Below are 26,836 nucleotides of genomic sequence, written 5' to 3'. Positions count from 1 at the left end.
ACAGTATCAAAGGCAACACTAAGATCTAATAGTATCAACACATAACACTTCCCTCCATCACCGTGTATCGAGATATCAGTTGAGACTCTGAGAAGATATTTTTCCACTGCGTTCAACTGACAGAAACCAGACTGAAACCTCTCAGGAATGTATTGTTCATCTCAGATAGCCGTAAGCTGCTTAGCAACAACTTTTTATAAAGCCTTACCTAAAAACGGCAACTTAAAATTGGCCTGTAGTTCTTGGGGACATGACCAGATGTCGAAGAATTATTCATTACAGAGGGCATATAAGAATCCAATGGTGCCAATGACATTTTTGAAGAAGGCATCTGAAGACATGACCTTGGACTGGGAAATCTGGGATGAACAGTTAATAACTGTGGCAGAAATTAATCTTTACCTCATGGTCTTTTGGTGTTCACTTTTATCGAGTCACTTGAAGGTCAGACATTTATTAACTGTGACAGTTTTGTAGCATTATTTTTTAACAAAATAAATATCTTAATAAATATCAAAAGATGAGACACCAGGTAAGTGTCCGCAGTCTTTAGCAAAGGCCAAGGAACAGACCAGCATCTGATGTTGCACATGAACTCGGCCCCAGTGGACTATAAATAGAGCAGCAACACAAAACAGCAGCCATGGTAATACAACCTGCCTAATGCCCCCACTCTCATCCAGGCACATCCTGTTTGAAATATCACCCCTTCCAAGAGATAATGTGCTTTTGTCTCGTCATGCTGCCTGTGTGCAGACAGAATAAAGTACAACCCTTTTAATGTGGATTAGACCACTTTGTTGTGTTTGTTTGTACCATGACAGGCTGCATAAGAAACAGGTTTTGAAGGCGTGGAACGAGGCCTGGAGATTAAAATGATCAAGGGCAGGGGCAGGCTTGGGCTCAGCTGTGCAGGTTGGAAACTATTATTTATTTGGTACCCCTACGAACTACTGTGATAATCAAAAAATACACATGATCCCAAAGTAATATAACATTTTGTTATGGTTAATTTATACATAATTATTCACTAATATTAAGTGTAGGCAGCCTTTCATATCGACCAGGTGTTGTTGCTTCTTCTGTAGGGAGGGATTAATTGCACAGGAAATTGATTTAGAGGTTAAAAATTAGGCTTTTCTAAAGCTAATAATAGAGTGGAAAAAGCTGTACCTTTGTGCTCGATAATTAGATTGAATCATGGCTCATCTTGAGGTCAGCATGACTTGGCATGGTGCTTGCTGGAACATTCAGTGGTAGATAATGTAAGATAAGTTTTTGATTACCCAGAGGAAGTGGTGCACTACAGTAGCAAAGAACAGAAGTGTCGCTGATGTTTGATAAGAAGAACCATAAGTCTTAACAGAAGTGTTAGAACTTCGCTCTAAGGAATTGTTTCTTTCTTTTGAAAGAAATGCCGCCAATTGTATTCATGATCAGTTTGCCAGTCTCACAGAGTGCTGCTGAACCTGTAAAAATAGTTGTGATCCTGGAGGAGCTTTGAGTCTGAAGTCTGAGAAAGATAACCCTAATTATATCAACTTAGGCTTGTAGACCTGTGTAAACCTGTGTCACAAGTTGGGGTTGTGGCGTTTGAAAAATGTATATTTGACCTTACTTATAAAGATATAAAGCCCTAACCCTGTAGTTCTTGGGGTTAGGTTCAGTTTGTTTAAAATAACCCAGGACATGACCAAATGTCAGAGTTATTGATGAGAGCATACAAGGAAGACAGAGGAGGACAGAGGACATGACCTTGGACTCTCAGAACTAATGATGGGCTAGGATAACAGAAAACCTGTGTCACAAACTGGGGGTGTGGAGTTTGAAAGGTGTATATGTTTGACTGTTCCATAGGCATAGTCATTGGAAGACAACATTGTGTTGCATTATGGGAAATGTAAAAGTCTGTAAAAGTATGTCTTGTCTTCTTCTGCTTTGACTTTGACCATACATTTCAAATCTTATCAAAGTCTCCCAACTTTTTGAAAGTGCAATAGTAAATTGATAGACCAGTTTTTCCAATATCACACTTCTCTGCATTACCTGTCATGTGGAGATATGCGTATATCTTGATGACCATGTCACCTGCATCCCAACTATCCGAGCTGTATTTGGAACCTATCCTTCATTCTGGGTCCATTCCCACTTTGCTTTGAACTTTCTGTTTTGGTGCAGTACTTTTATTCTGCTTTCAGTCTGAGCATCAACACAGTTGAATTGTTTCAGCCAAGCAGGGCCTTTCACTAATAAACCAATGTCTCTAAAACAAATGTCTGCCCTTTGATTATACAGATTTATAGTTGTCCTGTATTACATTAAATCAGAGCTAATTAGATAGACCTCTAACATTTAAAATCATCTATATCAGTGAAATGTTCCTTTTTGTATCTCTTCGTCGGTGGACCAGCCAACTTCCATGATTTCTGAGCCATAACAATAGAGACACTGTTGCCATGGCAAGTTTTTTCACAGTAGCAAATACTTGGGCAATTTGCTCCCTAAAATTGATGTGTTCTGTTGAGTAACAGCTTTTGCCTCCATTTGTTGTTCTCTACCTGTTGCCATGGTAGCCTTCACATTTCCTAAAAAAAAAAAAAAAATTTTTTATATATATGATATATATTATATATAGATAGTATATATATATATATATATAAAATAGCATCATTGAATGATGGTTTAAAAGGTTCCTTCAAATGTGTTTAATAGTGTTCTACATAGCTGCATTATTTCTCTCTGTCTTTGTAATGTTTTTCACTAATAAGAGAGTCTATAAATAACAATAGCCTTGACTTCTTTTAACATGGTTCAATCTGTGGTGGAGGATCGAAGACACCAGTAAGCCCAACACAGGGACTGCTTTGAAGGCGTCCAAAAAGAGATAATCAACTGGTTTTGGAACTTTGGCTTGAAAAGAAGCTCCTCTTGGTGAGGGAGGTAGTTTTGGTGTTGCATTAATCATGACTGGAATGAGATGAGATGATTTCAAAGCTGAGGTGCTGAATGTCTAAAATGCCACAATGTAAATGATGTTTCTGAAGCAATGTTTTCAGATGAAATGAAAATGGACACTGAGCCATTATCATTTCAATGATTTCTTTCTTGTTGTTGCTGTGTTTACGCCAACCAAGGCGCTGACTCAGCCAAACCCATACATACATTGGCATAAACAGGCAAAGCATTCTTACTATCCCAAGAAAACATATACTTATTTTCATTGAATGGCGTTTTCACCTCTGTTATTGTGTCTGTCGTCTAAAGCATACTGGTGCAATGCCTTAGGTGATTTAGACTGTATTCATTCTGTGAGGCAGAGCATTAAAGAGGAAGGACATTCACTGTAGCATCGTACATCTCTTCCTTTCACTCTCTTTACTGGCTCGATTCCTCTTCCTTTCTCTCTTTCTGTGATGTCTGATGCAGAGGGAGATCACTGGAGCTCGAGACTGTGAAAGCAAATGTCTTAGTCAGGCTGCAGTGGGTGTGTCTCCTTCTACTTCAGCTATACACACAAAGTCACTCCCTGACAGTTCATTCACATAAAGCAGCGGTTACATTTGCACACTGAATGTTGTGAAAAGATGTGCAGTGAAAACATGGGCACACGTCAAGCCATTAGACCTAAGTCAAATTAAAACACTCTCACTCTGTGCACTACATACATACACAGATACATACTTCATCAATCCCTTGCTGCTTTTCACTTGAGTCATGTGTTAACTTTTACCTTTCATATATTTAGTAGTCTTACATTTTAGTTTCCAAGTACTTTGTTATGAAAAGCCTGGAGTAGATATTTGCTGCATAGGGGCTTTTTCCTGCCACACTTTGTGAATATGGCTGCGTAGATGGGTTTATAATTTCATTATAAATATGCATTCTGCTGCGCAGTTGTGCGACAGAGCTCTGACTACATTTTGCACCATCTCTCAATAAAAATACATCTCGCTTATGATAGGTAGTTGTAGAGAAAGGATCGTGAGGTAAATGCTGAAAATGTAAAATGTTACGTGATTCAATTATTACAAGCAGTTGGCATTTATTAAAGCCTGTGTGCACAGACAGACATTCAGTCCTTGTCCCCCAATCCACAAAATAAACCAAATGAGGATGGCCACATCTGAGAAATCTCTGTCTGGGTGATTGGACTGTGACCATTATCTTTAACAAACATTCAGATACTTTGAATAATCATAGCAATTTAGTAAGTAGAATGCTCGTGTTGTTTTGAAGTGTTCTTTCTTTACATTAAGTGCTCGATAAATATTAGACCAATTCAGCCACTATCAACACTCAGAGTCCCTTAATGGAAATGGTGTCAAATTAGGGGTGGGCGATATATCGAATATACTCGATATATCGCGGCTTGTTCTACGTGAGATGTATGAAATGACTATATCGCGACCATCGAGTACTTGTCACGTAAATGTTTTAAGCCGTCGGCATTTAATTCTCGGAGTTTTGCCTGTGTCACTCCTGGTGCTGCTCACAGCACGCAGCACACTGCCCCGCCCACCCAGAAAAATCCCCTGCGCGCATGCGTACTTTTTGTATCAGGTGAGGAGAGAAGTGAAGAGCCCGAGCGAGTTAATTGAAGATGGAGACGGACGACTTGGTTCCGAAGAAAAACAACTGCGGTCACGCCAGCCGTCTCTCGTTTTCGCGTGGTCACGTCAGCTGCTCCAATATTTTCAAGTGCGCGACTTTATGTCAAATACTTTGAGAAAACTGGGAAAGTCAGCGCGAGCTTACTGCAGCGTGTGGACACTTCCGGTTTTCAAAATAAGACGTGGGTGTTAAATTTATTAAAGGTTTAGTTATAAAATATGAAGAATGGTTAAAATTTGATTTAAAACAGTGTCTCATAAGCCAAGTATGATCCTGCACTGCTTCAGTGCTCATATGTACATTATGAAATATATTAAAAATTCATAAAAAATATGGCAAGTGTTAAAATGCTATAAAAAGAGGTGTGTCTCATACAGCAAGTGTAAATCTACTGTTCTACATTGATTCTGAGCAATTACAATGCTATCAAGGTAATAATTACATTATTATTTATTAGAAATAAACAGTACAAAACAACAACAACAAAAATATCGAGATATATATCATGTATCGCGATATATCTTAAAAATATCGAGATATTGGTTACAGGCCATATCGTGCAGCCCTATGTCAAATCAATCATTTTGGAAAAAAAAAAGAAGCTAAAATGTGTTATACTTTTAAAGAAAATCAAAGCACGCTCAAGCTCTTCTGCGAAATTCACACCACCAAAAACGTTCTCTACCTTCAGTCTCCTGCTGGTTTCACACACAACCACTGCTTCCGTGTTCTGCCATTGTCCTCATGAGAAGAAACGCTTATCAAAAATGTTCTGCTCCCCACACTACACAGCCCATTTCTAAGCCCAGCCATTGTCCTTAACATTTTGTATAATCCAAAAAAAAGAAAAAAAATTACCAAAAAGGTTCATGTGGGTTTCTTAGGATTAATATTACACTGGAAACACACCTCATATCCTGGTGGATTATGTTAGAAGCTAATGTTTTTTTTAGTCATGAAAGAAAGGTTTAATCAGTGACATAAAAAGCAGCATCTGTTGATAAAAGTGACAGCTCCACACGCTTTCTATAATTTATCGTCAACGTCTTTCGATAACAGAGGCCACATTGGTACATGCTGTTTCTTTCCTTATTTCAGACATACTGATAAATGAACTCGTGTTTTTTTTTTTTTTCCCACCCAAAATAGAACATGCTTGCAAGCTACATTTTCAGCTTCATTATTTCATTTGTAATGATGTCACCTAGCTATATTTATTTAACAAGCAGCCTGGAGCATTGTGTCTAGCTCCTCACACTGTGATGAAATAATTCTGTTTCCAGCGAGGTGTTGTTTTTTTTATGTGCCATCGTTGCACCGTGGTAACACATGTAGGTCTCTGAACACGCAGATTTAATGCAGCGGAGAAGTGGTCTCTAATTTGGTCAGACTGCTTGATTGCAAAGTGGAGGGCTGACAGACATTTAAACTAATGAGTTCATTAACTCAGTTATTGTTCTTTTGCTTCTATTTCAGACTTCAGGTCTGTCTAACTAACAGTTTGTAGTTCTGTGGTGTTAGCACAGCTTTTGGCATCAACAGAGCAGATGAAGACTTTACTTGTGTGACTAAAACAATAACATTTTAATGGACGCACTGATTCCATTATGATCACCCAGTTTCCTCCCTATAAGTTGCGATTGAGAGTGATGTAGCATCTTGTTGATTGCTATAGCCAGTGAACCGTCCTTGAGATGTTTTCTAGCTGAAGTTGGCATGGAGATGCGGCTGTCAAGTGGGCACAGATGGTCTGGTGGGACATCTAATGTACCGCTGAAACTAGATCCACATTAAAACAAAGACCACTCATAAGGCGAGGCAGACAATGGCATGCTCTCATTTCTTTCTGCGGATGCTTCACTAAACGCTGTGCGGCTCTGATGTTGGATGCAATCAGCTAAATGAAAAAACTCGTGTTACTTGCGTCCTTTTTTTGCATGCATGTATGTTGGCATAGAGAACAACACGTTTCTTCTCAGCTGTAGTGCTTTGTTTTATGCTTTCAGGGCACCATTCATGTATCTTAAGTGTCCTCAAACCAGACATGCATGGATGTAGTTGACTCAAGGAGCACTTTTCCAGCAGGGCTGTCAAGCTATTGCACCTGTTTTACATTCCCAAGAGGGAATCGTTTGAAGTGAAGTAGCTTACTGTGTGGTATGTTGTGGTTCAAGCCCTGAGATGTGTCTGTTTACTAGCTGAAGGAAATATGCCCCCTGAAACACTGATGGACTATCGTGCCTTCCATTTCGTCTGCTATCACATCCATCATTGCTTTCTCTATATACAAATATTACACTGCCAGCAACCACGCAAGTGTGTTTATAAGAAGTTGTTGAAAGTATTTGCTGTAAATTGAGGAGGCGGTGTAGGACGGGCAGTTTAATAAAAAGCGGATATGACAAAAAAACATTTCAGCACACAATCGCTAAGAAATGCACTGAATCAGTGTTGTAATGAAAGTCGAAAGTTTCTCTGAAAAGATGTCATCCATCCAATATATCAGCATGCAGCACAAAATGAAAGCACGCAGTAAGAATACACAAGTTCAAACACAGAGATGTTTTTCTTTTAAAGCAAATGTCAAGTCAGATAAGACGCAACTCTTTTACAAATCACAAAAAGTCGGCAGCATTTCCTTCATTCTCGTGGCTGAATATGGATTGATAGGAGATAGACACTATAAAATATTTACAGGCTCCCTGTCACCATTAGACTGCCAGTGTCACTAACTGCCGGGGTCTCAGTGGGGAATCTGTTGCTGAGGTAAGACTAATTGGTTAGCTCACAAATGAAGATTAGAAATGCTTTGGTGGAGCTTCAATGAAGAAGAGCAAGCCTCAGCTTGCTTAGGTTTGTTATGACAAACTACGTCTGCATTCAGATGTGCTCATTATTGTTCATTTCTAGTAACACACATTACTGTTTGCAGCCTCAATGGAGCAGTTGGCATGTGAGCATCCGAATCTTTGTTTCCAGTTTCCTTTCCACACCCACGTTGCCCCAGCCAACCTGCAGATTAAAACAGGGAACCTCCTTTCACCAGCCAACTTATCTAACCTCTGAGCTCACTTCAGATTAGGGACTTGCAGCAGGCGCCAGCTTGTTGCCATCCAGATTCTAGGACGGCACTCCCTTCTGACCGACATTAAAGTTACAGCGTGTAGAATTTAGTGACATCTAGTGGTGAAGTTGCATATTGCAACCAACTGAATACCCCTCACCTCTTACACTCGCTACAAGCATGAAGGAGAAACAACAGTACATTATCCACAAGACAACCAGTCCAGTGGATACTGTTTCTTTATACTGTTGTGTTTTTTGTTCCAGGTTTCGAGAGAGGGAAGGAGGACCTTTTACCTCTGCCTTTGAAAGAGGACTCACATTCCATATCTAAGAGCAAGGTAAGAAGAATTACTCCCACTCCCACTGAGTTGCTGCTCTCCGAACGGTAGGGAGACATGATTGGTTGCGTGTTTTAATGAGACCAGAGATTTGGGGAATTAAAGCACGTCTTCTATCCCGTTCCCAGTCTCAGCCTCGGGCGTTAGATATCCTACATTGAGATGACTCACACATCATGTAAAGACATCAAATATTTCAAGCACAGCCGCGCTGTCAAATGAGCTCAGCGTGGTGGAGGCCCGTCTAATTCGTCTACCGAGGTCCACTTCAGATATGTTTGTCAGTGCAGACGTGGGCATCTGAGTCTCCCTGAGTCACAGCGGAGACGCTTTCATCAAAGGAAAGGAATCCTATTACATTTTTGTTATGATTTGGACAAGTATGAAGACGTATGACAGGGGAATCGTTTCAGAGGTTCAAAAGCTCTTTTATCAGCAGAGCTTCCCAAAACCAAGAGAGAGTTTGATGAATCAATATCCGCAGACTTAAGTTGATTTTTCTATTCTGCTATCAAGAACGTCCAACATCTTAGAGAGGCTGGGGGAAAGCAGGCATGAGCCTTGGCATTGTTTTCATCAATCTTCACAAGAGTACGTGCAGTCTCGGCTAGAGGCTTCTTATTGTCATGTACCTTCAGTTTAACTCTCCCTGTGGGTATTTAAGGCCTTAAGTAACACTGCTTTAGGATCCCCACACATCCCTGTCTGTCTCTCCACTTTAAATCGCTCCAGTTGGCTTGTTAAGGTAGCTGGCACACACCTGAACTTCTATTTATATCGTTCCTTCGGGCTAACTGGGCTAAGTTTGGGCTACCGGAGAAGTAAACAAGAAAGTCCCTTCTAGATGCTGTTTCCCACTGACGCTGATGGTGTTGTGATTCGATGTCCTCGTTTCAGCAGTCACTCTGTTCATTGTGTAATTTGCGCTAATAGATTTTTATATTAAGAGAGAACACTTTGTAGCCAAGATTACGTTCAGTCATTTAGTGGATGACTGTATCCCGAAGCAGCTTACACTGAGTGCAGCAGTAAAACAGGCTGATTGTTAAGTAGATGGCACACATTTTTAACACACATGCTCCCAGCAAAGCTTTGTTTTGAATCATTAGACATGTTTGATTCTCAGCATGTTATACATTTAATATACATTAAGAAATAATAAAGATGTTGATGTCTTCAGAGATTAATCATTTTTTTCATATGTTGTCTTTTCCCTCCTGCGTGTTCACAGTCTGAAACAAAGCTGTACAATGGCTCAGATAAGGACGTGTCGGCGTCTGGAGGAAAGCTCACCAAAAAGGAGTCCCTCAAGGTAATAGAGCTTAAGTCTCACTTGATGAGTCATGTTTTAATGTGCAGAAATAGAAAGAGACATATCAAGGGAGAAATAAAATGCAGCATATAACTCTGTGTGCTGTCAGAAAGTACCAGGCGACACAGGGAAGTGTGATTCTGGTCGTATAATTTCCTGCCAATTGTAATTCGGTGCGAAAGCGTGTGTGAAATATTAATATGCACAGTTGTGTGAATTGATGTTCTTTGTATTGTCTGCCTCTCTTTGCTTCCTGCAGGTGCAGAAGAAAAACTACAGGGAAGAAAAGAAGAGGGCGACCAAGGAGCTGCTCAGCACCATCACTGATCCCTCTGTCATCGTCATGGCCGACTGGCTGAAGGTGGGTCAGAAGAGGCAGCACCATCCCAAAACACATCATATCTCAACTATCATATTTTCAGCTTTGTGCTGGTCAAAGGAAAATAAACCAAACACTTCCTCAAAATGACCATGTATCATAATTCAGATGGTAATTTTGCTGAGGTCAGACTATCTAACATTTATCTGCGTTTGATCCAGATCCGCGGCACGCTGAAGAGCTGGACCAAGCTGTGGTGTGTGCTGAAACCAGGCGTCCTGCTCATCTACAAAACCCACAAAAACGGCCAGTGGGTGGGAACGGTGCTGCTCAATGCCTGCGAGCTCATCGAGAGGCCCTCCAAGAAGGACGGCTTCTGCTTCAAGCTCTTCCACCCGCTGGAGCAGTCCATCTGGGCCGTCAAGGTCAGAATATACGCTAAGATACAGGATTCGATATCCAATTCCAACTTTCTATTAAAATATATACGGAAATGCTGGTTTCTGGATATTAACCTGTTGCTAGGGCAACAGTATAGTTGACGGACTGTTTAGCTGCTGGAGTTTAGAAGCCGTCTGAGCTTCTCTGGAGACACAGAGGGAAATATAATGTCTTTTTAACACATGTAGCCACATTACAATGACAACAATCAAGTTGAAAATCTGACCAAAGGAAATAGTTTGACATTTTGGATAATACATTCCTTTTTATTTTATTTCTTCCTGAGTGTTACATAGAAAGTTTGAAACCATTTTCATATCTGAACAATAAACATAAAGCTACTGTCAGCTGCCAGTTAGCGTAGCTTAGCACTGGTAACTAACTTGACCTTAAAGCTCACAAACAATTGCGAGTTTTGGGTTTTATTACCGGACTGTTTGTTGGTCAAGCACAGTCAGTTGTCGCTGATGAAATACTTCCCCACATAACAATGTGTTTTTAAAAAAAATAACATGTCAGGTTTTGTTGAGCCAGGCTAGCTGTTTGCTTCTATTTCCAGTTGCTAAGATAAGCTAAGCTAACTAGCTGTAGCTTTACCATGCACCAATGAGAGTGGTGTCAATCTTTTTTTTTTTCTAACTCTCACCCAAAATACAAATATGTTTTTCCAAGCATGACCATGACCTCATATACTGGATCTAGTTCTATTTTTCATGACAGATTGAGAATAGTGAAAGAGGTTTGTTATGCAAACAAATTGATTTGAATGCTCTCCGGTGCTGAACAAAACAAAGTGAACGCAGACAGATCATCAGGGTGAAATGCTCTTCCTTTGTCCCCCGCAGTTAAACAGATGTGGCCGTTAGCTGTATAATTAAGAGCTCATCTTTGTTTGATTAAGGCCATTTTCATATTTGGCGGTGCACATTGTCCTATTGTTTCCCACATTTTCGTCCATGTCGTCCGCTCCAGCTGTGATTTGGTATTCATCCCTGACCTTGCATGGGGAGTGTTTTTCCTTATGTTTGCGCCATGAAGAGGCTTGAATCACAATTAGCGGCCTGTGTTTCAGATTACAGCGTTCCTGCCCTCTCCATCGCACTCTTAACTATTGAAATAAACACTTCACTCGATCAGCTTCTGTCCCCTCTGTCCCCTCTCATAGCTCATTTGCATAATAGCACACTCTGGAGTCTGCATCTCCTCTATTTGCTCAAATAAATGATTTAAAAGCCTTAAAAACACGGCGGCCGAGACGAGGAAACAAGCTCACAAATAAACAGCCTCAAATGAAAAGGGACAAAGATTAACTGATGTCAGTCAAGATACTGACTCAAAGCAAGACCTACCTGAACCTTTAAACACTGAATTACACATGTAATGTTTTCATTTCTTGTTGTCTTCAGGGTCCTAAAGGAGAAGCAGTTGGCTCCATCACTCAGCCATTACCCAGCAGCCACCTCATCTTCCGTGCTGCCTCTGAGTCTGATGGTAAGAGACAGGCTGCTGATCACACTTCAGCTTTTCTTGTCAGTAGTGTCTTATACTGTATTAGTGATAAAGATAAATCCATAAATCAGCTTCACATTGGTATCAGCTTCAAGCTTTCAGGTTCAAAACTACAACACTTTCTTGTCATATTTGTGACACTAACCTCAAATCCTTGTTATTTTAAACCAGTTCATCATCTTAATATAGTCAGCCTGACCTGGTTAACAGCTGCACTCTTATATGTAGATATAGAAGGGAAAATAATGGATATTCATATGAGCATTAAAATAACACACACCAATACATCTGTACTGAGTGAGAAGATGTAGCTGTAACTTTACATGGCTGTGTTGATTTGTCAATGCACAATAGTATAATGTGGATAACCATAATGTAGGGACCGTATCACCATACCATGGCTGGGAAATTAAGCCAGTGTGGAAGTGCTGAACCTGCAATACCTCGAGTGGCCGCTTGGGGCAGGCTGTAGAACATTTCAACCTCCATAAGTCCCCATGTTAAAATGTCCAACTTCACAGCAGAAATAAACATGTTTACAGCCTGGTACAAAAAACTGTTTTGGTCTCTATAGCTAATTTCCCCGTTCATGACAACTGTACTGAGGGTGAATTTATATAGAACTCACCTGTTCAAATGATATTAAGACCTAAAGTTGTGCATAATTAACAGCGTGGTCGCTTGAATTGACCGGTCAAGAGGCGGAATAGGCAGTGCAGCCAACATGGCAGCGGCAAAGGCAGCATATTTTCAGCTTCAAAACGGCTCTTGGGAAACCTGTGGGTGACGTCACTCGTGCTCTGTCCATTGTGCCATGGCTTTCTCACAAACCTGTATATTTTAATTGTTTTTAATTATTATTTCAATGACATACAAGTTAGCTGGTTTCCCCAATATTCGTATATGCTAGTATCGTCGTCGTCAGTGTACATACTAGTAGTTCATACACTAGTATACTGGAGGTGGAGGACATTTTAGTGTCTTAAAGGGGACAAACAGACTTCTCTGTGTCTCTGTCCATGGTGCTGAAGCATCCAATCCCTTCTCTCTGTCTCTGAGTCTCTCTCCACTGTGCTCAACTCTTAAACACTGTCCAAAATCATCTGCTATTGTCTACCCTGATGCACAATATTTAATACTAATAAACAATAACAATTTATTTAAGTTATATGTACCATATTTATCCCAACCACAAACTTTGTCCAATTTTTCCTCACATAGCAATCATGCTTAAATTCCAGAATGAACTCCCTTTCTTGTTTTCATTGTGATTTTAATACAGTTGTTCCACTGAAACAACCGTAATGCTCAGCGGATAATAAACTAACATTAAAGCCTGTAATCATATTTTGCACCTGTCTTTTAGTTTAGCACATCAATGGGTTTTCCTGCTCTCTTTCCCAGGTCGATGCTGGATGGACGCCTTAGAGCTGGCCCTGAAGTGCTCCAGCCTGCTGAAGAGGACCATGATCCGCGAGGGGAAAGAGGACGTGAGCACAGTTGTCACTGGAGGGGAACACTCCATCAATTTTTACAGCCTCCTCCGAGCCCACAACATCCACGGATTCCAGTGAGTAGCACATACAATCCAGGGTACATCTGTATTATTCTCAGCTACAATCTTACCAACCATCCCTCCTTTCCTCCAGGTTCAATGACAGCGACCACTTGAAAGACCCAGACCTGTACTCAGACAAGTCAGACAGGGAGGGTGAACAGGACCACGAGGAGTCCGACCCAGAAGGCTTGGAGAAGAGTGAGGAGAGTGACAGCGACACGTCAGAGCGCCAAGACGACTCATACATCGACCTGGACCCTAATGAACACCTGCGGGAAACCCCGTACCTGGAACAGTCCCACGAGGAACTCGGAGAGGTAGATGTTCTGCTGTCACACAGAGCTGTTGAAGGAACTATTTTCATCTTTAGCTTTAATTAAAACTTCAGCCGTTATGAAGCTTCTCACATAATAAGGAGATATTAGCATGTTCCTGTGCTGCAGCCAGCAGGGAAGCTGTAACATGGACAGGCTTTGATTGCAGTGTGAGTGGGTGTTACTGTGGTGGTATGAAAAGTGTGAAAGTGCTCGTATGCATGAAATCTGAGGTTGACAGCTCACTAATTAAACACCCACTGAAGCCGAGGCAAAATCTTAATAATAACAATGGAATTATGAGCCTCCCTTGCAAGCATAAAATATTTTATCTTTCTGGGGTGCTTTGTGAATCTGTCTTCTTATGATTGAGTGCATCGTCTGCAGTATTCATTACAGGCTGCATGTCTGAAAAATACATCACATCTCTGCCTCTGTGTGTGCGTGTGTGTGTCCTGCTCCAGGCTGGTGAGGCTGCTCAGACAGAGACGGTATCAGAGGAGAACAAGTCTCTGATCTGGACTCTGCTAAAGCAGGTGCGACCTGGCATGGATCTGTCCAAGGTGGTGCTGCCCACCTTCATCCTGGAGCCGAGGTCCTTCCTGGACAAACTCTCAGACTACTACTACCACGCAGACTTCCTGTCTGAGTAAGCTTCTGCTCGTTGTTTTTCAAAGAAATAGTTTGACATTTTGGGAAATATTTGCATTCTTGGCAAGAAAGAGTTAGATGAAAACATGAATACCAATCATATTTATGTAAAATATGAAGCAGGTTATTAGCTTAGTTTAGCAAGACTGGAAACAGGGAAACAGACTTCATTACTTCCTTTACTTTGGTTCTTTTGTGCCACATGTTTGTTACCTCTGTTTGAAATTAAAATTGGAGTCTGCACACTGCTGAGTTAACACGTCTAACTTCTGTGAGGACAAAACTTTAAAAGATGACGTTTATTAGTCGATTGTTTATGATGTCGCTCTTTTTCAGTAATAAAATATAAAGGCATTTTCTCATGTGTCCTCAGTTCTTTATATAGTTTTTAATATCAGAAAACTTCACTAGTGATTCCTCATGTTATCAGTATTTATAGTTGAAGTTTTGTTCCATAAAATGTGACACACAGGCACTGATTGGACTGTCAGAATAAATCAAAACACATTCAGGGTTTCTGCACTGACAGTAAAGAAGATCTGTGGATACTTCAGGGCACAATGACAAGTTGAAAAAAGCAAAGGCTTCTGAGAGATGATCAAGAGAAATAGCAGATCGTAGACGTTAAAGCACATGTTACGGAGGAGCATCAGTCTAAGTTTGTTTCATTCTCAGGGCTGCGATCGAAGAGAACGCCTACAACCGCATGAAGAAGGTGGTGAAGTGGTACATCTCTGGATTTTACAAAAAGCCAAAGGTCAGGAGCGTAAACATTTCTAAGAGGCTTGTTGCTGATTAACTTCAAAGAGTAGACGTGCTTTCTAAACTCGACTAAAATCATGCCATGCTGGTTTTTAATCCACAGGGGCTGAAGAAGCCTTACAATCCCATTATTGGAGAGACTTACCGCTGCATGTGGCTCCACCAGAAGACCAACAGCAAGACCTTCTACATCGCAGAACAGGTAACACAATCTGAACTACGAGCCAAGAAACCTTTGGGTTGGATCATTGGAATACATCGGCTATCTGAGATGAGATAAATCTCTAGCTGTGTCTTAAGCTGACTCCATCAGTGTGTTTTTCTATTCAGGTATCCCATCATCCTCCAGTGTCAGCCTTCTATGTCAGCAACAGAAAGGACGGCTTCTGCCTCAGTGGCAGCATCCTCGCCAAGTCCAAGTTCTATGGTAAACACACACTAAAATTCACCTAACAACACCCACAGGAACCTTGGGTTCTCATTAAAAGTACGTTGCTCGAGTCTATCTGTCCACTGACTGCTGCTGTTTACCTTCTAGGAAACTCCCTGTCGGCCATATTAGACGGAGAGGCTCGACTCACCTTTCTCAACCGAGGAGAGGACTACGTGATGAACATGCCGTACGCTCACTGCAAAGGTCAGAGTGCAGCCTGCTCTGTCTGGCACCACGATGTCACTCAAACACAAACTTTGATGTTTGCCAGTTCGATCCGCCTTTAAAATGTCTTCTGTGTGTCAGACTCACAGAGAGGTTCGATGCAGAGGTAGAACAAACATATGCAATGAAACGATACAAAGGATGAAGCTTTGACACATTTGACACACGTCTGTGTTGGACAACAAAAAATCTGTCAGACTAATCTGTCAATACGTTACCCAGAGGTATTGTGTGATCTGAACCTTGTTTTGCAGCTGCAGTGCACTCGCTCACTACTGGACCAATTTGAAATTTCTTCTGGTGCTTATCCCTCCTTGTAGGCATCCTGTACGGCACCATGACCCTGGAGCTGGGCGGTCAGATCACCATCGCGTGTGAGAAGACGGGCTACAGTGCTCAGCTGGAGTTCAAACTGAAGGTACCGCTGTGATGTGATGTCAGTCTCTGGTTGATAGAGTAGGATCTGTAGAGATGTTCACAGACGAACTCCTCAGAGTCCGTTTCTCACGTGACTTTTTTTCTGAATGTCTTACACCACCACCATCTCCACCATTCCTCTCCTCCTCCCCCCCTGAAAACACCCCATCCCCCAATCGACTGCACCATCCTATCATGAACTAGCGACAGGTACATGTCAGGGAAAGCAGACAGGAGAATCATGATGGATATGTCTTGCAACAGTCATATATTTCTGCCTCATGGAGAGGAGTAAAGAAGAATGAGTACTATTAAGTGAAGTGCACCGACTTGAACCATTAATTAATTTCATTAACTAAGTTTAATTAGAAGTTAATGTTGCTAGCTTCATGTGTTTTGTTGTTAGATTAGTTTTAAATTGAAATATATAGCTTCATAACTCTTGACAACACAAACCAAACCATATTATACCATCCTCAAAGTATGAATGTAGATAAAATGACACATATGAAACAATTATTCTTTCCACGGTAATTGCAGTAAGTAAATTATGTGTGTGCGTCTATCTCTCCTTCCTTTCCCTCATCCTCACACCCTTCCTGTTCTGCCTCCACCCTTCCTGTTCTGCCTCCTCTTCCTTCTCTCCTTCCTCTCCCCTCCAGCCATTCCTGGGCAGCAGTGACAGTGTCAATCAGGTCTCCGGAAAGATCAAGCTGGGAAAGGAGGTGTTGGCTACGCTAGAAGGACACTGGGTAAGACGCGCCCTTCACACATTGTTCTAGTCATTAGAAAGATTGTTGCATAACCATTGCTGCACACAATTTGCAACGTGCAGGGCTCAGTTCATTTTCAAGAGTAAAAAAGTGTAAAATATAAAACTGATAAGCTTTATATAGAGCAGGATAAATGCTGTGATTATACCAAAGTGGTGTCAGTGGTCTCAGACACGCTGTTTCACTGTGCTCTACTTTGTATCATGCACTGTCTTTAGACGAGTAAGGAGAGCTTTGTGACTTTCCCCTCACAGGACAGTGAGATCTTCATCAATGACAAGAAGACGGGGACGATGGACACTTTCTGGAACCCGACGCCAGAGCTGAGGCAGAGTCGATTAACTCGCTGCACCGTCCCACCAGAGGAGCAGGGAGACCTTGAATCTGAAAGGTGAACTGTGAGCAGTGAACTGTGTCAGCAGATCTTTAAACAGTGTGGAAAGGTCACCTCAGTCACTCTTTGGCAGCTTCATTTATTTTAAAGCTCCTTGTGCAGTTTTCATTCCTCCCACACAGCTTCTGACTTTGTTCCCTCTCAACCCGTCAGACTGTGGCAGCACGTGACCCGGGCCATCAACAACAAGGACCAGACCGAGGCCACCAACGAGAAGTTCATCCTGGAGGAAGCTCAGAGGAAGTCTGCCCGTGAGCGCAAGGCCAAATGTGAGGAGTGGATCTCCGCCCTCTTCGAGCAGGACCCCGTCACCGGAGAGTGGCATTACAGATATGCCGAGTGAGTGACTTATCTCAGAGTAAAGTGGATTCACGGACAAAAATAATGTGGCTGCAGCTATAAATACATCATCAGCAACTAAAGAGAACTCACAGACTCTTGAAACCGCCTTATATAAAAACAATCTTCCAATGATACATCAGCTTATATTTGTTTTTAACATAAACAAACAGATCTCTTAAAGTTACTAAAGAACTGGGATAATATGTGTTGCGTGGGAGATTTTACACTGAATAACCTCTGGTGGAAAAACTATGTAATGGAGACATTGTTTCTAAAGTACCACACACGTAAATCAATATATTATCACTGGCCGGGCTCCATTTATATCTAGGAAACAAAAGCATGGTCGGTAGCGTAGTGGGTTGTGCGCCCCATGTGTAGAGGCTACAGTCCTCGCTGCAGCCGGCCCTGATTCGAATCCCGCATCGGACGGCCCTTTGCTGCATGTCATCCCCCTCTCTCTGCCCCCTGCTTCCTGTCTCTTTTCAACTGTCCTATCAATTAAAGGCATAAAAGGCCCAAAAAATATACTTAAAAAAAAAAAGCATTCAACAAAAACTGTATCCAAAACAGTCAGTCAAATCAATATCCAATCATATTAGGTACCCTGATGCATCTTAAAGAAAACAAACAACACAACTGTCATGTTAGGTAATGAAAGAAGATCCAGTTGCTTCAATTAGAATCACAGAATTACACTACAGGACCTGAAAACAAGTCTTGGAAGTTGTCCTGCTCACACCTAATTCAGAACATACACTGTATTCACATCTTATAACTAGTATTAATACAAGCCAGTTTAGTTTAAAACAGCCCCATTTGTTACCCCACCTTCTTTATTAAATAGTCCAGTGTGACAGGGTGCCATCTAGTGCTGATTCTCTACAACTGCAGGAGTCCAGCCTGCTCTCAGATGGTGTAGAACAGTGGATTCTATAAACAGCTTTCAATATATTATTATTGTGACGGACAGGATGGTCCTGTAGGTGTCAGGATGTGATGAATAATGATAGTTTTCACTATACACACAATAAACACAATATTTCTGTACGTCTGCTTCTTACTTTTATTCTCTTTTATTGATGTATTCTTTGCGCTTGTCATCTTTTCTATTTTCGCATACATGTCTCACTTTTTTTCCCTCTCCACGTCTCTCCAGCACGAGGCCGTGGGATCCGCTCAACGACCTGATCCAGTTTGAAAAAGATGGCTGTATCCAGACCAAGGTCCGACACCGCACCCCTATGGTACGTTCTGGCAGTCTTATTAGTCTGAGTAACCAGGGGCCGCGGAGGGACAATTGCAAGTGCCAGGTAGGTCGTCCCGATCGAAAACCGCCCGTTTAAAAAAAAAAAAAAAAAAAGCAGCTCGTCGCCTCAGCCACCTTCCACGCATCACCCGGTGCACCGTCTTCATTGTCGCTTCTTCTCTTTGTGTCATCGTCACTGTGCCGCCACCGCCGACGACGCCTTTTTGTCTTTTTTCTTTGTCTTTGTCTCTTTTGTCTCTGTTTTTTCTTTTCTTACCCGGCACCTGCTCTTCTCTCTGTATGCAAGGGCAGGTTGTTTCACTGCATGCTAAAGTGACTAACCAGGTGTTCTCCTTCATTGTTCTTCACTGGTCAAGAGGGAAAGGATCATTGAACATGAAGGGCTACATGTGTTGGAAATATTGTTCAACCGCACTCAGTTTATTCACACCTTGTAGAACATGAATTGACAAAATCACGCACATTATTTAACTCACTAAAACATCGTCTTCTTCTTTCACCTGTGTTTTTATGAGCTTGATTTTACAATAAAAAGTGGATGCAGCATTTGAAGCTGCAAATCAACTTCCCAGTGTGACATGTGTCGTAGTGATAACAAACCATGGAGAGGGTTTAAGTGTGCCTTGAAGACTGTGACACCACCAGATGCATAGAAAGACTAAAAGCTCTATTGATCACATCAACAAACCACCACCGTCGACACCAGGCTGCTTCAGGGTGTCAGTCAGCCCACCTCATCCTTCATTCTTCATTCTTCAGTCTTCATCTCCATTTTCTGTTTCTATGTTGTGTTTGCTCACTAAGTCTCAACTTCTACTGAGCTGCTCCGTCGTTGTGTTATGTCAGGAAGCTAAAGGCTAATTGCTGCTCATATGTTTGGAGTCTGTCAAGCAGTTTCTGCTTTTTGTGTGTTCAAAATAACCACCTGCCAAGAGCCTGAGCGAGATGAGTCTCTCTTTGGACAGTCCATCACCGTCAGTACTTTTTCTGCTGCTTTAGTAGAACGATAAGAAGAATTCTTGGTTGGTAAAAATTAATAGAGAAAATTTAGCATTCTTGTGTACTTCTGGTCTTTGTCTAGCAGAATTGTAAATGTTTTTGTGCTGCTCACCTCAAATCAACCTTTACGGCTGACAACAAAGATTCCTGAGTCTTTGTCGTCGCTTCAGTCTCAAAAGTTGAATGAAGCGTTAAGAATGAGAGCTGTAGTCCAGCTTGGGTTTAATCCCTGTCCTTGTCCCGGCTTTTGGCAGGTTTGGTTCATTTTGGACATTGGCTGTTGGATGTGCCTGACTGATGAACCAGCATGCCTTGCATATATTGACACACCAACGCCAACTCGCATGTTTATGTTGGAGTGTGTGTGTGCACGCCTCAGAGGGGGGTGGTGCGGGTTCTTGCAACATGCATAATTTTTTTGATCTTGTTTATTTGTAGCTGTTGTGCTTGGCCTCCTTTGTTTGACCCCTTTCTCTTTGTGTGTGTGTGTGTGTGTGTGCGTGTGGATTTAGGTAACGGTGCCAAAGAGGAAACACAAGAGCGACAAGCCCAAGAGCCCAGAGAGCGGCTGCTCTTCACCTGAACCAGACCGCCAAGACTCGTCTGGCAGTGAACGTGAGTCACACTAAAAGACTCAAAAAGATTTGGTTATTTTGAAATGATAGTGTTCTACAGTGTGTAACCTCGACAACAATAAAACATACACTTTTCATGCAGACTTAGCCTCTTGAACTAAAATCAAGTTGAGGCGTTGCCAAATGAGGAATTAGACCAGGCTGTGAATTTGATGAACAACTTCTCAAGTTTATCAACCGTGGAACAATATAGAGTTAGTTAACAGCACCCTCTGATGGTGTAGTATGGAGGTGATGGTGGAGGAAGTGTCTATACACAACATTAGAAAAAACTCTCTCACTGAGGTATCCCTGTGTCTCGAAAAGCGTGCAAAAGTTCTATGTCCTTATTGTGGTCCTGGTCCTTAAAGGCTGTAAATGCCCTAAAAAATAACCCCCCCCCCAAAAATGGTTATGAAAAAGTCATTCAGTTACAAATTTCTTGAATATCTTTTATTCTTTCATTTATTCTTACAGTCAACTAACATCGGGTGTACATTTTTACCTTTTTCAGACGTATTTTCAGACGTTAGTAGACACTCTCGTCATTGCTAGCCACAGTACGGACTTTAATTGGCAAGTTTTAGCAACAATGTATAATGTAATTACCAATTTAACTGTTGAATCATCCATCCATCGGTTTTCTGCTGGGTCCAGGTTTGGGCACAAAATGTCAATAAATTCAAATACTTATTGTCCCTACTGGTTTTCCAACATTGGTGTATGGTGTTAACAAAAAATCATTTTGAACACACTTGCTGCAGGACACAAAAGCAAGCATAACAGTCGGCTGAGGAAAAAAGGAGCGGACCTCAGTGAACTTCAAAGTGCCATTGAATCTATAAAGCAGACGCAGGAGGATATCAACAGGTGAGGAGGGCGTCTGTCTCATTGTACCATGAGCGTGAATATGATCCCGAACATTCCAACATCTACAGATATTTCCTGTGTGTGTTTGCAGGAGCATCAGTGTCCTGCGGAGTCGTGCGGCAGGCCGGACGGAGAGCAGTTCTTTCCTCCAACAGCGCGACTACGTCATCATTGTTTTCCTCATCCTCCTTCAGGTCCTGATCAACTATGTCTTCAAGTAGCAGCCATACACTGAAGAGAGAGTGATGCCCTCACACACACACAAACACACTCGCTCAACTCTCTGGGGGGACTTAGAGACGCGAACTTTGACCTCTCACAATAAGCGACAGCCCCCTCCAACTCTCTTCTTCTTCGTCTTTATTAAATCCAACCACATGAAAAGAGACTTTTTTTTAAAAATAACTTGTTTATTTTTAACCAGTCCATTCCAAAACTCTGGGGAGATCCACAGATTTCAAAGCAGAGAGGAGCAGCGGTAAGGAGGTGCTGGAGGTGAGATGGTGTGATGAAGTCTCGACTGCCACTCTGGAGCTCACTGATTAGCCTTGATGTAAGAGGCAAAGACAGCAGCCATTTTTTTTTAGCTGTTGTGTGTTTTTTGTTTTCCAATGGCGTGAAACTCTGTTAATTCACATTTCACCTCAAACGACAGGGAACCTTGTAACACGGAGGCGAGTCCCACGACTCAGATGGTAACACAGATTCAAAAAAACAACTTTAATTTTAATGTTTGTTTTTTTTAATCATTTTGTTTCTTTGCTCGGTGTGTCCAGGTCTGCTTGCAACAAAAAGCGGTGATAAGGGAGAGAAAAACAAAAGTGGTCCAATTTATGTGACTTTTATTTTTTTATGATCAGATAATTTTCCTATCGGCTGGGGAATTGGACGAGGAAAACGAATAACACAAACAATATGTCAAAAAGAACAGAAGCTATCATTTCTGCTGTATGATTAAAAGTTCACCTTTTGCATACAAAGTCAATGTTTCAAGAAAAAAAGTCTGATGTATGATACAATGTTATTGTATTCAGTAGGTAGCATGTACAGACACAGGAGTGTGGTTAGGACGTGTACAGTATTTTGTCTTAAGGCACAAATGCACTGGAAACATCAGTTCTTTGTGTTGTTGATACTGTCATCGGAATACTTTAACATTTCTGCTCTGACGAGCTTTGGAGGATCAGCAGAGGCTCCAGAAAAATCCGATTTTCTTGTGATTTTGTTTTCATGAGCTTCAGTGACCACTGCCCTAGTTTCAGGTGAAGGGAGTTGATATGTTTTTAATCAAAGTCAGCAAAGCTATGTGATGTACTCTTAAAAACTGCCTTCTTAGACCTAATAGCAAGCTGAAGGAATGAAATAAGAAATTAAAACTTATTGGCTTTCTTGCTGAGAAGATTAATACCTATTTACTGGCCTTGGCCTGTCCAAACGTAATCCACCTACGAGTTTCTCCATAGCTCAATAATTAGCACGTTTTGCCTTGGTTTAATTGTACGCAAAACAAAGTGTAAAAGCGACACATATTGATGTGAAGGGAGTTTCATATGAAGCTATTTCTTATCACCACCAGCTAAAAAATAGCCCAGAACATACAGTCCATAGCCACAACGTGTCATTTCTGCACGTTGGTTTTTGTACTAATTAAATCAATTAGATACAGTGTTAATTATTGAGCTTTGGCAGTGCTGGGTAGGTGGGTATGTTTTTTTACCTTTGGATGGAGTCAGGCTGGCTATTATGCTAAGCTAGTCTTTATGCTAAGCTAAGCTAACTCACTGCAAGAAAGTGAATAAGTGCATTTACCAAAGTAAACTCTTATTATTAAATTTGTTATTTAAATTGCAGGTAAGTAACCATGTAGACAAATATAAAGTGCATAGACCAGCTGTCTCAAGAACAGTCTCCAAATATAAACTCCAGACCAAGCCATGGAAAATCAATTCCTTAACACTCGCTTAGTTATTGACTCCAGCACCATTCTTGCTAAATCAAATCCAGTGCATCAATCATCGCTTCCAGTGTTTTTGCGCCTCAGCTGTCCACCAGGAAAACTAGAATATATTCTTTAGTAAGCTACTAGTGTGTGAGGAGGAGATAGACTTTTTCTAATTACTACTATCATCATAGTAAACCATTCCAAATGTACGCAAGAACCAGCCAAACTCAGTGTGTAGAGTAGGAGTTGACCCCGTTCACTGTGTAAATATCCGACGGGGTGACTCGTTCCTAACGAGTAGCGCGTGGCGTTTCAACACCAAGGTTCGCAATACAGACACTCCCGCGCTCTGTGCACAAGCCAGTCTTTTCAACCTTGTGTGTCTTTCTGTCCACTGCTCTGTAGATACACATGGACATGGGCAAAAAAAAACAAAACAAAAAACAGATTAGTGGGGTACACAATTAGACTCCCATCGAAAATATATATTCATATGGTAGTTGCTGTAGTAGTGGCAGAATTAAGAAGAAAAATAACTTTTTAGTATATATTGTGGTTCTAATCTGTTGCCTTCCTCATTGGAAACATGGATTTTGAAATTTGAAAGTCTCAGAAACTATACACTTGGCATCAAAGTTCAGAAATTAATGGTGGGCATAGCATCCTGAATATTTACAGACTTATGCGGACTATTATTTATGAGGACTTTGAATTATGAGGACCGACTAAGTTAAGGGCTGTGTTTAGCACTATTACCCAGAGAAACAAACTGGTCCAAGCTAGATTGTCAACGAAAAAGTTAGTTTTGACCCTGTATCTGTTTCCAGTATCAGCCAAGGATGAAGGCAATATATTAGAATCAATACCTGACCTTTTTACCACACGGTCTGTCAGGATTTTAAGATGCAAGTAAGGTATTACTAATTGAGACAACTCAAAAAGATTCCAAAACTACTTATGGACCATAACTGAATATTGATTTTGTATATCTGTTCGCCTGTTCTGATGTTAGCCTTGTCAACGTTTACATATCTGATTGCCTCCGCCGTCAGCAGACTGTTGAGTGATGCAAACTTTGGAACGCTAACACAGGTATAAAGAAAAACTGGTAGCATCGTCGGGAGCCAGCTGTACCCCTGTAAGTTACCCGGCTGGCCCGTGTGTATCTGTACGTGTATTTTGTGTATCCTCATTGCCTCGATCGCTCATCTTAAATAGAGAATCCAGATGTTAGAATGTGGAGAAATAAGTATATACCAGTGCCTTCTAGAGTCGGACTGGGGAGGGGGAAGATAGGGGGTTTAGCAGAGGTAATAGGAGGTCAGCAGGGATGTGGTGGGTGTGGTGTGGAGCATACATACGTAGCCTGAGTCAAAGTCTCAAGGTGAACTAACGATGAAGGGAAAGATCTGGAATAAAAGCACTGGTGGTGGTGGGGGGGACTTGGACCTGGACCCTGGTGGCAGTTATCGTCACTTCAGCGTTTTAGAGCAGACGTGCCATACGAAGCCTTAGAAACGAGTCTGACTCCTGCTCCACAGCTCGCCACTCCACCCAGCTCCTGCCTTCCCTCCTGAAGCGTCGCCATAGTAACTTACTCGTAGGTTTCCGGATGCTGATTCCTGCCAGAGGAGAGAAAGGGAGGGAGAGAGACCACTCCTCTCCATTGTCGTCCTTGTCCCTCTCTCGCTCTCTCACAAACCAAATTCAGATGGAAGTACACCTCTCTGCTGTCTGTTGTTGTTGCTGTATCTGTAAAATAATGTTTTATTTATTCCTCTTTTGTATGTCAGTTCATGTTTGATTTTTTTCTGCTTGTAAGATTAGGTCACTGTTCTTTTTTCTTGTTTAACATTTTTCAATGCGGATTTTAAAATCACACTCTGTTGGTTTTATTCCACTCCCCGTCACTTGATGGCACACCAGAGACTGTCCTCAACTTGTGCACACTGTCAATGTCAACTGCCCCCCCCCCCCCCACACACACACACACACACACACACACACACACACACACACACACACACACACACCTACCCTTTTGCCTATCTGAGTACCTGAATATATTTACTGTATTTCCATGGCAACTATAACTTCCTAGAAGTTTATAGTCACATGTAACATAACAGAATAAAAACAAATGACACACCGGGGTCTTCTGTCTGTGTTTAGTGTAAAGATACACCACATCCAATGCAGCTTTATGTAACACGTTAATATTCATTCTGATATTATTGATATTCCATGGTAACATTACTGTATGGATCTGACCAAAATAGTCCATTAGAATTAGAAGAAGTAGAAGTGTAGTTCTCTAACCGACCAAGACAACTTTCTAAAAGACTAATTTCTTGCTAAATACTCAGGAAAAAAAGATTTGAACTAACATCATAAAAAACAAAGGGAGTGAAATTAATGAATGAATGAATAGCAATAAGATAAAAAGAGTAAATTGAAACAGCCCGACAGTGTATGAGGGTGAGACATGGGACAAAGAGAAGTGGTTTAGGATTTTATAAATTTAAATCAGATTTGTTTAAAGTTCAATCTTAAGTTAAAAGTTAACTAAAGTTAATTTCCCACCATAACAAACCACATTTTACTTCTATCCAGTAAGCTAATCTGCACACTATATAACAAAAAAAAATAATAATTTCTGCTCTCAATTCAGTTGCAGAGGGTCAAAAGTATGAACCTCATTTTTAACACCTCGAAGACTTTAAAGCAGCCAGTTGGTGCTATTTTTTTCAGTGATCTACTTTCTGTACTAAAGGATTCAACGGCTTTATTTGTCATTTATGACAACACTGTATCTTGTGAAATGCAAGGTGGCGTGCTCTCAAAGAACCAGTAAGTAGGATTTAGTGGCACCTAGTGGTGTGGCTGCGATTTGCAACACCCTCCATTCACCTTCCTCTTTTCTAGTGTGACGAAAGCGGCCTTGAAACATGCAAAATATTCTCCAGAGCCAGTGAAACATGACAGTTCAACATGGCGGACTCTGTGGAAGATAACCCTGCAGCATCTGTACCTCATTCTGAGGTAACAAAACCTAATGATTCTTATTTTTATGTGACTAATGAAAACATAGTTATGCATATTATATTAATTTTTTTCAATATTCTGTAAATAGATCCCGCTATATGTTAATAAACTGGATATTCAAGGCTATTTTTGGAACATTGGAATAACAGTCCAAATAAGAAAGATAAATTATACATTTATGTAATATATAATGCCCACATAGAGCCCCCATTAATGTATTATGGCCCTTGTATGATAGTGCTATCGCAGTATATATTACCCAATGAAATAATTGGTATAATCCTATTTGGTGTGTGACATTTTAAGGGAGAAGACCACCATACGTTATAATGTGCAACATTCTTCATTGTTTCAGCATTTAGTTCACTGTAAAACAGCTCAGCCACCATTAGGGGGAGATCAAGAGTCTTCAGTCGGTTAGAGCTGGTGAGACTTGTCATTGTGATTTCCTGAAGCACACACTTAAAGTACATCTACATCCACCTTTTTTTTTTTTTTTAATAATCTGACACTTACAGATGTTTGAATCTGGACACAGATCAGCCCTTGAGCACTTAACCTCCAGCTGTTCCAGTAACAAGAGGTAGAAGACTGTGATTGTGTTGCAGCAACATGAAGGTAAGAAAAGGAT

The 26,836-nt window shown here is 41.2% G+C and overlaps 1 protein-coding gene across 7 annotated transcripts in view; it reads left to right on the top strand.

Moving 5' to 3' along the window:
• osbpl8 (oxysterol binding protein-like 8) overlaps window positions 1-25,313 on the top strand; it is an 82,476-nt gene extending 57,163 nt beyond the window's left edge. For 6 of the 7 annotated variants that reach the window (XM_010744350.3, XM_027291911.1, XM_019265613.2 and 3 more), the window contains 20 exons: window positions 7,942-8,015; window positions 9,247-9,327; window positions 9,587-9,688; window positions 9,868-10,071; window positions 11,494-11,578; window positions 13,001-13,166; window positions 13,246-13,471; window positions 13,933-14,117; window positions 14,795-14,876; window positions 14,985-15,083; window positions 15,212-15,308; window positions 15,420-15,518; window positions 15,860-15,957; window positions 16,619-16,708; window positions 16,984-17,120; window positions 17,277-17,462; window positions 18,625-18,778; window positions 20,247-20,349; window positions 21,113-21,218; window positions 21,310-25,313. In XM_010744350.3, the coding sequence (XP_010742652.1) occupies window positions 7,942-8,015; window positions 9,247-9,327; window positions 9,587-9,688; window positions 9,868-10,071; window positions 11,494-11,578; window positions 13,001-13,166; window positions 13,246-13,471; window positions 13,933-14,117; window positions 14,795-14,876; window positions 14,985-15,083; window positions 15,212-15,308; window positions 15,420-15,518; window positions 15,860-15,957; window positions 16,619-16,708; window positions 16,984-17,120; window positions 17,277-17,462; window positions 18,625-18,778; window positions 20,247-20,349; window positions 21,113-21,218; window positions 21,310-21,439 (2,504 nt within the window). In that variant the 3' untranslated portion in view covers window positions 21,440-25,313. The remainder of the gene's footprint in view (window positions 1-7,941; window positions 8,016-9,246; window positions 9,328-9,586; window positions 9,689-9,867; window positions 10,072-11,493; window positions 11,579-13,000; window positions 13,167-13,245; window positions 13,472-13,932; window positions 14,118-14,794; window positions 14,877-14,984; window positions 15,084-15,211; window positions 15,309-15,419; window positions 15,519-15,859; window positions 15,958-16,618; window positions 16,709-16,983; window positions 17,121-17,276; window positions 17,463-18,624; window positions 18,779-20,246; window positions 20,350-21,112; window positions 21,219-21,309) is intronic. The other variant, XM_019265612.2, reaches the window with a different exon arrangement.
• The last annotated feature ends 1,523 nt before the right edge of the window (window positions 25,314-26,836 follow it).

The sequence above is a fragment of the Larimichthys crocea genome, chromosome XX, assembly GCF_000972845.2.
Source record: "Larimichthys crocea isolate SSNF chromosome XX, L_crocea_2.0, whole genome shotgun sequence".
Lineage (NCBI taxonomy): Eukaryota > Metazoa > Chordata > Actinopteri > Sciaenidae > Larimichthys > Larimichthys crocea.
This window is presented reverse-complemented; position numbering and strand designations above follow the sequence as displayed.